General features: G+C 42.8%; 1 protein-coding gene across 1 annotated transcript in view; it reads left to right on the top strand.

The window, feature by feature from the left end:
• The window catches only part of EMB1997 (para-aminobenzoate (PABA) synthase family protein), a 55,081-nt gene extending 42,188 nt beyond the window's left edge, over window positions 1-12,893 (top strand). Inside the window, exons 2-13 of the mRNA XM_086813255.1 lie at window positions 8,598-8,729; window positions 8,829-8,896; window positions 9,120-9,184; window positions 9,356-9,422; window positions 9,504-9,887; window positions 10,008-10,115; window positions 10,203-10,421; window positions 10,639-10,715; window positions 10,862-10,955; window positions 11,125-11,207; window positions 11,317-12,114; window positions 12,209-12,893. Of these exons, the coding sequence (XP_086669381.1) occupies window positions 8,598-8,729; window positions 8,829-8,896; window positions 9,120-9,184; window positions 9,356-9,422; window positions 9,504-9,887; window positions 10,008-10,115; window positions 10,203-10,421; window positions 10,639-10,715; window positions 10,862-10,955; window positions 11,125-11,207; window positions 11,317-12,114; window positions 12,209-12,758 (2,645 nt within the window). The 3' untranslated portion in view covers window positions 12,759-12,893. The remainder of the gene's footprint in view (window positions 1-8,597; window positions 8,730-8,828; window positions 8,897-9,119; window positions 9,185-9,355; window positions 9,423-9,503; window positions 9,888-10,007; window positions 10,116-10,202; window positions 10,422-10,638; window positions 10,716-10,861; window positions 10,956-11,124; window positions 11,208-11,316; window positions 12,115-12,208) is intronic.
• Window positions 12,894-14,690: the final 1,797 nt, after the last annotated feature.

Raw genomic sequence — 14,690 nt, 5'->3', positions numbered from 1 at the left:
CATCCCACATGTCTTGGAATCCCGACAAGTGCCCGAACAAGAACTTATGTCTAAGAGGATGAATCTCCATGCGATGGGAGAGGAACAATCAGTGACTTCACGCCATGCAGGAATACCTCTTGTAGCTCGTGAAGGATACAATGTTTATGGCAGTGGTCAAAATGTATGTCAAATGCCATTGCCGGCTGAAAATGTGCATGCACAACACATGCAACATGGGCTGCAATTTTCTGTTGGTGCAGGTATTCCGCGTATCTCTCATGCCACTCATGCCTTCGAGTGTGCTCGTGAGGGAGAAGTTATGGCTGAAAATGTATCAATGCATGTTGAGGGGCCAGCCATGCCTCATGCTTATAGGGCACATGTATCTATGCCTTATGTATCACCTTTTGGTCCAAAAATGATGCCAGTCTCACAGGGGCTGTCCCAATGGACAAACATGGGGGAAAACATGTTGAGATGCACACACATGCATCAAAGTCTCGTGACTTCAAAGCCGGAGACAAATCTGTGAAGTTTGACACATATCATGGGGAATACGATGCATCAAAGGCACTTGCTTTTATTGCCCAGTTTGATATTGCTTTCAGTGATGAGGATTTCACTCAGAAATCCATGATCCGGCATGTAAGCATGTTCATGAAAGGCACTGCTGCCCATTGGTGGCTCACGGAGAAGCTCTCACCGAATCCCGTTAGATCATGGGAAGAGTTCAAGGAGAGGTTTTATGCTCAATTCTTGCCTCCCAATGCATTGAATGAGATAACAATGAAGTGGGATTGGGTAAAGCAAAATGAGGGGGAATCGGTAAATGCATATGTACAAAAGTTTTGGAAAGTGCTTTTGGAGGTGTCTCCATTTATGCATGTCACCAAGGCGGAAAGGAAGAGAAGGTTTCAATCGGGATTGCAACCCGTGTACAAAGCGGGATTACAAATGTATCCTGGTCATACCTTACACCAATTAATCGCAGCCGCCACCGCCACCGAGCAATTGGAACTCAAATTGAGTCGATCCAATAAGGCTAAACCCTCATTTCAAGGCAAAGAGAGGGCTGTCCAAAACCTGCAAAATGATGGACAGCCACCTAAAAGGGACCAAAACCAAGCCAAATCAGGTCCAAAAGCTGAAAATAAGTTTGCTAAAAAGCGCTCTTATAAGCCGGCAAACTTTGGTCTTAGTGCTGAGAAGAAGGAGCAATATATGCGTGAAGGCAAATGCTTTACTTGTGGCAGCACTGAGCACATGGCAAGAGCATGCCCAAATAAGAAGAACAAAGCTGAAAATGCTAATGTAACGAAGCCTAATGTGCATATGGTTCCGGATGTGCAAGGCAACACTTCACATGATAGCAAAGATAGGGTTGTATGTAAAGCTTGGGGACAACTCAAAGATCAGCCCGCTTTGTTCATGTTTGATGATTGTGCATCTGAAAATTTCATATCCACTCAGATGGCAGCTGCTTTGGGTATTGAAGTGGAGGACATGGGTCCTCAAATTGAAGCAGGGGCTGCCTTTGTTGGTAGAGAAGTGCAGGTCATGCCTATTTTTGGCAAGTTGCGCATACACATTCAAGGCTATGTGGATCATGAGGATTTTCTTGTGGCGCCTTTGAATGGCTGTGATGTATTGCTTGGAAAGCCTTGGCATACACGTATTGATCCGTGCAAGGCTTACAAGACTAACAGGATCACCTTCATGCATAAAGGCCGAGAACATGTAATTGATGCTGGTGAAGAGGGTGAGTACTTGATTTTTGTACGAGATCCTATTGAGAAAAATAATGTACATGTAAACACTCTTTGTAATGATAGGCTGAAATTTTTGCAAGAGCACAATGATTGTTTTGCTGATGAGTTACCGAATGAGTTACCACCTGTACGACCGGAAGATCATCGCATTGATCTTGTGCCGGGTAGCTCACCACCTAATAGGCCAGCCTATCGTGTAAGTGCATCCCAAAAAGAGGAGATCATGAAGCAAGTGAATGAGCTTCTTGAGAAGGGTTTGGTTCAGCCAAGCTCTACCCCATATTGTTCACCCGTCCTCTTAGTTCAAAAGAAGGATGGATCCTTTCGTATGTGTGTGGATTATAGAGCTTTGAATAAGCTTACCATCAAGAATTGGTTTTCGATTCCACGCATAGACGACATCCTTGACAAGTTGGATGGATCGGCATGCTTTAGCCGAATTGATCTCAAGAGTGGATATCATCAAGTGCGTGTAGTGCCTCAGGATGTACACAAAACTGCTTTCAGGACAGCATTTGGGCTTTATGAGTATCTTGTTATGTCTTTTGGTCTTACAAATGCCCCGACTACATTCAACAGAATGATGGATCGCATATTCCGTGGATACAGGAAATTTACAGGTGTCTTCTTTGATGACATCCTAGTCTTCTCGAAGACCGAAGAAGAGCATAAAGCTCATTTGGCTATTGTTTTTGAAGAGCTCCATAAGTATAAACTCTTCATAAATGCAAAGAAGAGTGAGTTCTTCTTGTCAGAGATACATTATCTTGGGCATATTGTGTCCAAAGATGGAGTGCGGATGGATCCTGCAAAGATTGATGCAATTCGGAATTGGCCCGAATTGAGTTCGGTCCATGAGATCCGTAGTTTTCTTGGATTATGCTCTTACTACCGCAGGTTCATTCGGCACTTTGCATGGATTGCTTCTCCTTTGCATGATTTGACAAAGAAGAAGGCCGTGTTCAAATGGACTAATGTAGAGAGAGATGCATTCCTCAAATTGAAAGATGCAACTACTCATGGTCCAGTGTTGATTGTTCCGGATTTGCAAAAGCCTTTTTGTGTGGAATGTGATGCATCTGGAAATTGCATAGGGACTGTCCTCAATCAAGAGGGACATGCCGTGGCTTATGAGAGTCGTAGATTGCATGATGCGGAGCTATCTCTTGGCATATATGAGAAAGAGCTCTTGGCTGTAATTTATGCACTTACTATATGGAAACATTACCTTCTTGGGGCTGATTTCACTGTGAAGATAGATCACCAGAGTTTGAGGTATTTTCTTACTCAAACTAAGTTGTCAGAGAAGCATATGAGGATGGCCAATTTCCTCTCTATGTTTCATTTTCAGATCTTGCACGCCCCGGGAAAGAAGAATGTAGTGGCCGATGCATTGCCACGAAAGCCGTATGTAGCAGCTATCTCGGTTGCCTCTCATGGGGACTTGTTACCATGCGTGATTTGTATCATACGGATGCTGATTTTGCCACTATTTGGGCTGATTTGATGGCTGGTCATGCACATGCCTCATATGTGATCAAAGAGGGTTATCTCATGAAAGATAATTGCCTATGTGTGGTGTCTGACATGAGGCAAAAGGTTTTGGATGAGTGCCATGCTCCTCCATATGCTGGTCATAGAGGCATAATGCCTACTACGCACATGATTGAGCGGTATTTCTTTTGGCCAGGTATGCGGAAGGACATAGAGGCACATGTACGTGCATGTATCACCTGTCAAAAGGTCAAATTTGATAGGCAAAAGGCACCAGGTTTGCTTCAGCCATTGCCTATTCCTACGCAGCCATGGGAAAGTATTACAATGGATTTCATTATGAACTTGCCACGTACCCAACAGAGTAATGATGCAATTTGGACAATTGTGGACAGGTTTAGCAAGCAAGCTCATTTCTTGCCGGTCAAAAAGACCATCAAAGCTGAGCATATGGTTAAAATATATCTTGCACAAGTGTTCAAACATCATGGAATGCCGAAGTCCATTGTGGGGGATAGAGATCCCAGGACTACAAGTCTCTTTTGGCGGGCCTTATTTGATAATATGGGCACCAAATTGGACTTCTCATCAGCTTATCACCCTCAAACGGATGGGCAAAGTGAGGCTGCAAATTCAGCCGTGTTGGATCTCTTGAAATGTTATGTGGTGGATCAGAAGTCTTCTTGGGAGAAGTACTTACTCCTTGTGGAATTTGCATACAACAACACGGTGCATGCATCTACGGGAAAGGCCCCGTTTGAGATTGTTTATGGTAAGGTGGTTTTGCCACCCATCCTTCGCACAAAGGATGAGATATTTGCAGCTGATGAGTATCTAAGAGACTTGGATATTGCTTTTGCTCAGGTGCGGACAGCCATTGCAAGGTCACAAGACAAGCATAAAAAGGCTGCCGATAAGCATAGAAGGCAATTGGATGTTAAAGAGAATGATTGGGTATTGCTGAAATTTGAGAAAGCAAGACTTGCAAAGAGGCCTGGCAAAGAGGGTGCATATCCTAAGCTTGCAACCAGGTACTATGGGCCTTTTCGAGTGATCGAGAAGATCAATGAAGTGGCTTTTAGATTGGCATTACCTAGTCATTGGCACATACACAATGCTTTTCATGTGAGTCTCCTTCGAAAGTATGTAGGGCCGGAGCCCAGTGAAATGGTCATTGGGGATCCACCAGAAGTGGATGAGCTTGAGGAGATCTTGCAGCCAGAGCAGATTGTGTATCACAAGGAACACAAGCTTGCTGCAGGCAAAGTTGTGAGGCGTTACCTTGTGAAGTTTAAGAACTATCTTCCCATTGATGCTAAATGGGTAGATGAAGAGTTCTTCAAAGATTGCCCGCATGTGCTTTAGATATATTTGGATGCATTTCAGTTGCGGACAACTGTTTAGAAGCGGGGGGGGGAATGTCACCATTTGGCCACCCGAATGGTTCACTCTTGCTTTCACACTATGTACATATTGGATTGGTGTCCATGGCTTATGGAATGTGCCTATGCATGTGATTGACACGTGTCATGTTGTATAGTTGGATATGATATTCCGCTGGGACTTGATGTTATCATGCCCGGAATATCTGGAGGACTTGGCTTTCCGTTGGGACTTGTGCCTTTGTGTACATGTCCGGAAACGCCTGGAGGACTTGTGCCTTTGTGTACATGCCCGGAAACGCCTGGAGGATTGGCTTTCCACTGGGTCTGGTATCGCATATACTTGCCTGGAAATGCCTGGTATTATATGGTTTCATGAACGGAAATCACTCATGCCAATGCTGCATTGCATAGCATCTTTATGTGCCTGCCTGCAAATGAAATTGCATGCTGTTTTCATGCGTGCATGACCTATGTGTAGTTCCGGGTAAGGGGACGCCCGCCCGTCGTGAACCGTGTGTGTGAAACTGTCTGCTGACATGGTTGTGTGGCATGTGAACAGGTGGTAAGTATTTCCCAATCTAGGCTCAAATAGCCCTTAGGACTTAGCCAATATTTATAAGTGAGTGCGTTACCATTTCATTAAAGTTTGGGCGCCCAAAAGTCACTTATAAATTATGACCGCTTCCAAGTTCACACTCATTGAAGTCCCGAGGCGGACAAGACTCAATGTCCAGGACCTGATCCTCTCCTTTTACTCATAAATGGGCATCTCTCCATGTCCCTTCACCTGATTGGACCCCAATTCACTTACTGATTAAGAGAAATTCGTGTTTTCTCTTCATGAGGATTTTTGGAGGCTGAAAACTCTGTTTTTTCACCATTTCTCTCCATTTCCAAGCTCTCCATAGCCATACCCAACTTGCTAGGGTGTTTTCCAAGCTTCCAAGAGTGTTTCCAAGTGCTAATCACTCTCCTACTCACTCCCAATGACTGAAATTCAGCAAAACAGCTCTCATTTTTGCTGTAATTTTTGGTCTTTTTGCTGAAAACCCTAATTTCAGCCTTCCTTTCTCAAGTTGAACCATAGGGGAAGCTTTCCCAGGGTTCCCTTCATCCTCTTGAAGACTTTTGTCGCCATGGATTGCGGCAAATCGAAGATATCAACACTTCTATAGCTTCCAACGCGAAGGCTTCCGCTTGCAACAACTTTTATGAAGACTGGTAAGCTAATTGGACAATGTGTTGTCATTACTTACTCAGTAGAAGGGCAGGACTCCTTGTTTAGCCGCCCTGTGTAGTATTTCTCTTGTCCTATGTGCTCTTGAAGATGTTGCTACCTTGCTTGGTAGAACATAGAGCCAATGGTAGAGAATATGGGCACTGAAGTCGGGCCGAGCATCAAGGCAGCTCCTTGGTGATCTACATCGACATACCATTGTTTTCTAAATGCTGAATTTCATATACATTGGCATGGAGGATTTGGCAATGGATGCCCGTGAAGCTATGTATTAAATTTCTCCAATAGTAATACAATTTACTCAAGGGAGGGGTCGGCTGTTCCGGCTCATTGTGTGTCTCTTGTCAATTCAGCAATTTACTTCTTGTATATGAGCAAGTGTCCTTCAAATCTTAGTGTATTTAAGTGTATTGATTAGCATTGTGTTCAACCAAGTTACAAGAGGTTCTTGTCTGGCACAAAACTGGGCGACAAATATAAATAAATATGTCCTGGTCTTCCTATGGAGTGACAGTCCCATAGGTAAGACACCATCTTGGCTATACACGGGTGGCACCAACAGGCTCACGTCCATATAGCATGAAGCAAATCACACATGGGTGACATGAAACTGGTTCCCGTCCATGTGACGCAGCACTGGTCGCACACGGGTGGCACTGATCTGGCTCCCGTCCATGTGACACCATAAAACTGGCCCTTTCACATGGGACACTGGCTTGGCCCCATGTGAACATGGCACAAATCTGGCCGCTCTATGGAGTGACACTGTGACAGTCCCATAGAAGTGGCTCGAGAAATGGAGATGGACCAAATGGTGACACATCTTCACCATGAAATCAGCCCGAAGCAAAAAATGCTTCCATAAAGTAAGCATGAATCATGGCTAGAAGTTCTTTTTGATAAACTTGCAAGTGTTTCTGGGCATGTTGCAACCTTCAGCTCTCAAAGGCAATCACATGCCCTCTTGTTGCAAAACTGCCGCTATACAATCCCCACTTGCATCACATGCCACCACAAAATATTTCACTAGGTCTGGAATAACCAATACTCATCGAGTAGTAAGCTTCTCCTTCAATAAGTTGAAGGCATGTCTCTGACGCTCACCCCATTTGAACACTACCTTCTTCTTGTTTGGATCATGCAATGGAGCGGCAATGGTGACAAAGTTTCTAATAAAACTCTTATAAGAGGAGCATAACCCCAAGAAACTGCAGACCGTATGTATGGATCATGCAATGGAGCGGCAATGGTGACAGTTTCTAATAAGCCTCTTATAAGAGGAGCATAACCCCAAGAAACTGCAGACCGTATGTATGGATTTCAATTTTGGCCAACTCTTGATGGCCTCAAGCTTTTCTGGATCCATCCGCACTCCTGCGTTAGACACTATATGTCTAGGGTAATGCATTTGTTCTAAGAAAAACTCACTCTTCTTTCCATTGATGAACAACTTGTACTCTTGCAACTCTTGAAATACCTTAGCTAAATGCTTTCTATGTTCCTCTTTGGTCTTGGAAAACACAATGATGTTATCAAAGAAAGTGCTTGCATATTTTTGATGTGGTCTAAAGATCTGATCCACCATGGAGTTGAAGGTAGCTGGAGCATTTGTGAGTCCAAAAGGCATCACCAAATACTCATACAATCCAAAAGTGGTATGGATAGTCTTGTGAATATCCTGTGGCTGGATCTGAATCTGATGATGGCCACTCTTCAAGTCAATCCGATTAAAGAATGTCGCGCCTTCCAATCGATCCAATATATCAACAACCCTCGGTATAGGAAACCGATTCTTGATTGTAATCTTGTTCAGAAAGTTTTACTTAGTTGGCAAAGAGTAGCTTACCTCTTTTTCTCTTTGGAAAGATTCCACATAAGTACTTCTCGACTTTCCTAGGGCATTTCAATGGTGACAGCTCTCTCCTTTGGAAGATAGTTGTTCTTGACGTAAAGTTTCGGATATTTGCAAAATGTGAGGAAATCCATACCCCCTTGTGACAATCAAGCATAAGATTACTTGGTTTCATGGATCCATTGTCCATTCGTAGCCTTCTTTCAAAATCGTTCTTGAATTTTTGATTGGTCATCTTGTGATGATTCTGTTGTTCTGGCCTTCTTGTGACCGGTTCTACTATTTTGGCCATCTTTTAATAGTTCTGTCTTTTTAGACATCTTGCCATGGTTTTGTGGATCTAGCCCACAGTCCAGGGCTTGAATCCTTTTTGTGTGCAAGATGGACCCTAGTATGTTTGAGTTATGACCATAGGCACCCAACTTATGTGCTTGGAATTCATCTTCTTGATTCTGAAATTTATGACAAAAACAAGGATGAGTAAACTTATCCAGCCGTTGCACACCTGCTGGCTGCACCCTTTTCCCCGTTGATAGGCACAGTACCAATAGCAGAATTTCTGGTTCTTAGGTTAATTGCACCTCAGGTGTGGTTGGAGGGTTGATTTTCCTGCACTCCTTTACTTTCATGCAAGAAGGAAGGGGCTTAAATGCGCAAGGTCCTGGGGACTTCAGCTTAGGTTGAGCCCGCTTTTTGTAAGAATCTGCACAGGAAAAACAAGTTACCCAAACCAACATCATATATTAGCTTTTACTTAGCCTTTAATAAGTATGAACTTGCCAGGAGGTTTCAGAACCTGTAAATAAACATCACATTTTTTGAAAGATTAAGCCAGCGTTTTATATCATGTTTTAATGTAGTTTATTGGATTGATACAGTCCCTCCCAAGGTGATAAAGAATGATGAAGTGCCTTGGGAGGATCTTCACAAACTGCTGTATGAAGAAGACGCTTTTGATAATATCGTGATATCTCCAGGACCGGGCTCACCAATGTGTGCCAAAGACATAGGTATGCTGTGGCAATTGATTTAATACCTTGGCAGGCATTTTGTACTTCAAAATAGATGCACCTTTGGTTTGACATGCATTTACAAAAGATTTTTGGTAGGGATATGTCTGCAGGTCTTGCAAGAGTGTGTAGATTTTCCAGTTTTGGGAGTATGCTTGGGGCACCAGGTATTCATTTTCTGCCTTTGCCTGACTCGGCGAAAAGCTTCTGTGTTCCGTTTTGTTAGGTCTCTATTGGTTTTGGTCCCTTAAGGGCCTTTGCAGATATATAGAGGATGGGCAGGCAAGTTGTTGGATGGAAATCAAACAGATATTTTAAACACTTCAATTGATTGGGCGGATATGTCTGGAAAGACCCTTAGTACCGTTCCTTTTGGAAATGTTTATGCAGGCATTGGGGTATGTTAACGGTGCGAAAGTCATCCATGCACCTGAGCCAGTTCATGGCCGTCTTAGGTGAGTCGTTCCTGAGAGCCGTTTGCTTTGCCTTTTTATCATGTAAATATGAAACAAAAATACCTTGGAACTTCGGGACAACTCAAGTAGATATGTTCTTCTTACCGTCCCATAGCCCTAGCTTTGATTGATTCGAATATCTGAAACAAACTTATCATGGATTTTTTTTAGTGAAATCCAGCACCTGGAATGCCCACTTTTCAAGAACATACCTTCAGGGCAAGGCTCTGGGTTTCAGGTGATTATAAATGTTGTGTTTTTGTTTTCTTTAAAGGCTCAATTAGTTTATAATTTTTATACTTTCGGTTATGTGATGCAGGTTGTCAGGTACCATTCCTTGATGCTGGACACTGATTCCTTTCCAGAAGATCTGATTCCAATGGCATGGGCTGTTGAGTCATGCAGTAGCGTATCACTTGAGAGCCGGTCGTTGAATGAAATTGAGCATTCAGCAGCTTTATATGAGATTGGTTCAGGAAGCCAAAGTGGATGGGCATGTAAGCCATGTATTGTAGAGAAAACTGCTGAGAAACGAGTTGTCTCTGATACCATCTCTCTTATGTATGCAAGCTTCGATCCTCCATTTCCTGCTAAAGAGGAAAATTTTTCGAATGGTATCAGTGTTAGCAGACCTGTGCATGGGAAAGATGCAAAAGTTATCATGGCAGTTTCACACAGAACGAGGCCGCACTATGGAGTGCAGGTACTGTGATTGTGTTTGAGCAATATGATTTTTTTCTGCAGCGATATGAAAAAGTGTGCCAATTAGTTGTGTAAGGCTATACCTTCGCTAGAGTTTACATCTGGGTTTACTTTCCTTCAGTTTCATCCGGAGAGTGTGGCAACGACATTTGGGAAGCAGCTTTTGGAAAATTTCCGTGACATGACAGTAGAATTTTGGCAGGATAAAGAATACATAAAGAATGTCAAGGTATGTCACTGCATGAGAGGCTGCCTTTCTGTTCTCTTGAAATTTGTTGGTCAGTTAAGAGTGAGATAAGTTTCTATGGTTTTGAAGGATGCGAATCCTGTGAAAGAGCATGTACCAATAATGTTGAAAGGCTTAGCTTCTTCAAAATCGTTTGGTGGTGATTCGAGCGATGGTTCATTGAGATTGTATTGGGAGAAAGTGGATGGGATAGCAAGTGAAGCTGGGGAATCTGAAGGCATCTTTTGTGGCTTGTTTGGAGAGGGTACAGCTAAAGACACTTTCTGGTTGGACAGTTCTTTACAACATGTACGTTCCCCGCCCCCCCCCCCCCCCCCCCCCCCCCCCCCCCCCCTCCGCGGGCCCGGCAGACCCCACAAAACAAAAAAAACACCAACCGTATGAGAAAGAGAAGTGTCAAGTCCCATCCTTGGTTCTTATCAGCTTTCCTTTAAATAAAAAAAATGGCTCTTATCAGCTTTCCTTAAAAAAAAAAAAAAGGTTTCTTTTGCTTTCCACTGTGCAGGGTGGGGCGCGTTTTTCGTTCCTAGGTGGGAAAGGCGGCAGGCTCTGGAAGCGTCTCACTTACTCAATGTCCGACAAGTGAGTGGTCTCTTCATGTGTTATACAGCTGAGCTGGCTGAGCTTGCATGCAGTGACACGTGGTGGTTTTATTGAAAGAACAACACGGGAACGGTTCATCATCCATTTCAGTTAGTTTCTGATTTTTGTGTGTTTCGTATCCTAAGGCATGGCTCAGGTCAAGGAATCCTGAAAATTGAAAACAACAAGTTTGTTGAGGAGGTACAGCTAGAAGAAGGGTTCCTGGAGTTTCTTAGCCGTGTACGAAACAATCTTCTTCTTAGTATATACAAAATGTCCAATAAGTTTATGATGTTTTTCCCAGTTTAGGACGGCCAACACAGTTATGTCTTGAATGCTACATGTTATATGAGTGTCTATGAGACGAGCTGAAGGGTTTAACGAAAGGTGCATGATGTGTGGAGTGCAGGAACTCCAGTCCTGTGTGACTTCAAAGGAGGATAGCAAAGGTTTACCATTTGATTTCTGGGGCGGCTTTGTTGGTTATCTTGGGTAGGGCATCGTCTACTCAGTCACTATTGTTCTCTAAGATATGGCTTTTTGAATGCGTGGCAGGTAAGATTTTGGTTTTTACAAAACATCTTTGTTCATTTTATGACAGGTACGAATTGAAAGCCGAGTGTGGTGCACACTTCAATCAACACAAGTCCAAGCTTCCCGATGCATCCTATTTCTTTGTGGATCAGTTCATTGTAGTCGATCATTCAAATGATGATGTGTATGCGGTAGCTCTATACAAAGAAAGGATCGATTTTCCAAAGGAGGAATTACTTAAAGACGGCAAGAAAAATCGAGGTAATCATGCTGACAATGGATATAATGGTATCAGTTCTATCAGCAGACCTTTGTTACCATCGGTCTGCAAACCTGTGGACCCAGTTGGTAACCAGACCACAAGCCCCGAAAGACTGTCAGCACGATTATGGGTCAAGAAGACAATAAAAAAACTACGTGAACTGGTCGAAGGGGGAATAGATATGTCTGTAGAAAGGAGGTACTCATCACAGCTAGCCTCATCTTCTCTAAGCAGTATCAACTCAGGGAGCCATTTTGTTATCTCAAAATCTAGAAAGCAGTATATTGAAGATGTGAAGTCTTGTCTGGGGTACATCCGAGATGGGGAAAGCTATGAACTATGCCTGACTACACAGCTGCAGAAGAAAGTGAATTCACTGGATGCACTAGGTTTATATTTGACTCTGCGCAAAATGAATCCTGCCCCGTATGCTGCCTGGCTTAATTTTGGACCCGATGAGGTATGCATTTGTTGCTCCTCTCCTGAACGATTTCTGAGGCTGGATCAGACCGGTACATTGGAGGCAAAACCTATTAAAGGAACCATACCACGTGGAAGATCTCCAGCCGAGGACGAGGCTTTGAGAATCAAGCTACAAGACAGGTACTCGGGTGACTTTGTGCTTTGTGCATGCTCTGCAATATGGGAAATTCAAGGTTTAGTCATGAAGGTGAACGTAAAATTTGTTGGTTTGCAGTGAGAAAGATCGAGCTGAAAATTTGATGATTGTGGATCTTCTGCGGAACGATCTCGGCCGTGTCTGCAAGCCAGGAAGCGTACATGTGCCTCGTTTGATGGCTGTGGAGTCATATGCAACCGTGCACACCATGGTGAGCACCGTCAGAGGTATCAAGAGACCGGACATAACCCCCATAGATTGTGTCCGTGCTGCTTTTCCAGGTGGTTCTATGACAGGTGCCCCAAAGTTGCGATCTATGGAGCTTCTAGATTCATTGGAATGCAGTCCAAGAGGAGTGTATTCTGGCACCATAGGATTCTTTTCTGTAAACTCTTCTTTTGATCTTAATATTGTAATTAGGACCCTTGTTATACATGAAGGTGTTGCCTCTATAGGAGCAGGTGGAGCTATAGTTTCTTTATCAGACCCAGGAGATGAGTATGAAGAAATGCTGTTGAAAACAAAAGCTCCCATCAGGGCTGTTTCTCAACTTGAAGCTCTTGCCAGTTTTTTAAGCCAGGAGATTGAAAGTGGGCCATCATCACCAGCACTTCTAGGGCTGCATTGATCCCAATGATGTGCTAGCCATTTCTAATATATTATTTGATTCAATTTTTTTCCAAGCACTTTTAGGGCTGCATTGATGCCAATGATGTGCTAGCCATTTCTAATCTATTATTTGATTCAATTTTTTTCCAAGAACGTTGTGTGTATAGGTAAAGTGAAGCAAATGATGTGTTGTCTTGCTTTAATCAAGGTTTGGTTGGCTATGCAATTTTGCACTAAAGTGCATTACACATATATACCCGCCTACGACACTTATAATTTCCTACAATTATGTGGGTTGGCTCTCATTGCGGAGCTGAGGTTTTTCTTGTTTTAATAACCGTTGACTTTCCCTCTAGTCTTGTTGCTAGGCATGGGCTAAAGCTTGTGTTTCTCATCACTGGAATTTATGTAGAAAGTTTTATGATTGTGATCGGTCAAAGCATGGGCTAAAGCTTGTGTTTCTCATCACTCGAGTTTATGTAGAAAGTTTTGTGATTGTGATCGGTCAAAGCATGTCTTCTCAATGATTTCATGACAGTCTGCCTCATGGTAAATGTGTCATGGTAAATGATTTCATGACAGTCTACCTCATGGTAAATGTGTCAAATTTAACCTTGTGAAAGATAACCCCTAGTAACCATTTGTGGTGTAGCCATAAGGTTGGGTGAGACGATATCTTTTGGGAGCAACTACATAAATAGGGATTTTGAACTCTTAAAAGATATACAGAATTGAAAGGCGCAGGATTCAAAATCATGAAGAGGAGAGAACTGTGTTTTTCCCACCGTCAATCTTTATAATTCACTTCGAAGCTATGGTGCTGAGTGAGTTTATGCTCAATTTTTCACTCAGTGTTGCACTATTTACCTCCCAATGGTGCAGAGTGAGTGTATGGTTTATTTTCATTCTCAAACTAAGCTGACTTTTGTTATGTATAGCAAGATGAGTTGGTGTCTTTCATGCCAGGCAGTGTTGCACTACATACCTCCGAAATGGAATTTCGGATATGAAAATCTATCTTATGGTGTATGTTGTGTTTAAGCGCTTGATTATGGTCATCTGCTAAAGGAATTTCTTGTCAAAAACTTAAGTCTCCTCAACAGAGTACGTCTAGAACTTGATACTACATTATTTGTAAATCTTTCATACGTTGGTATCACATCGTGAAGTTATGAAAGCTTTGAAGTAGGTTGGATTGTAGTGTTTATCACAGCATTTTGTGGTGTGATTTGGAAATACATTTGGGACATGGAGACATGCGTAATGTGCCTAAGAATTTCTACTTTGGATTGGAGAGGTATGATGGAAAGTTGGAGCTGTACAAAAGTTTGATGGCAAGGCTGAGTGGGGAATAGAGGAGACAACTGATGCATGGGAATGTTCAAACCAAGGGTTTCAAAGAACTCTTTTCATACGAACCAAAGTACTCTTTTCATACGAACCAAAGTAATGACAGCTCATTTAATCAACCTGCTTTCATTATGATAATGTATACTTCATTCCAATTTCAAAACTACGATACCTTAAAATTCAGTCCCTAAATTGTGAAAACATGGCATGTTATTGTAGTTTTTGTGTTTGTGTTTGTGAATGTGTGCTGTGGTGTATATTTTGAATGAAACAATGTTGGCTTGCTAGGTGGCTTGTATTCACTCTCTCTCTCTAGTGTTATGCATTGCCACCTATTCTCTCTTGTAGGTCTAGAGTTGCACAAAGAGGTTCTCTTTGTGTGTGCGTCCATTCGATGTGTTATCACTCTCTCGTGCTCGTGTAAGTGTGTAGGTCTAGAGGCTCTCTCTCTCTCTCTCTCTCTCTCTCTCTCTCTCTCTCTGTGCACGTGTGCATGCATGCATACGGTGTGTTTTTGTTAGGGTTGGCTTAGAGAAGGCACATAAATAAGTTCTCCCTCTCCGATAGGGCTTTGCTTAGTCAGTTTTAGGTTATGTTTAGG

The sequence above is a fragment of the Cibotium barometz genome, chromosome 19 (genome assembly GCF_041138505.1).
Source record: "Cibotium barometz isolate CiBa-2024 chromosome 19, ASM4113850v1, whole genome shotgun sequence".
Lineage (NCBI taxonomy): Eukaryota > Viridiplantae > Streptophyta > Polypodiopsida > Cyatheales > Cibotiaceae > Cibotium > Cibotium barometz.
Note: the sequence above shows the minus strand (reverse complement) of the source record. Positions and strands in the feature narration are given on the sequence as shown.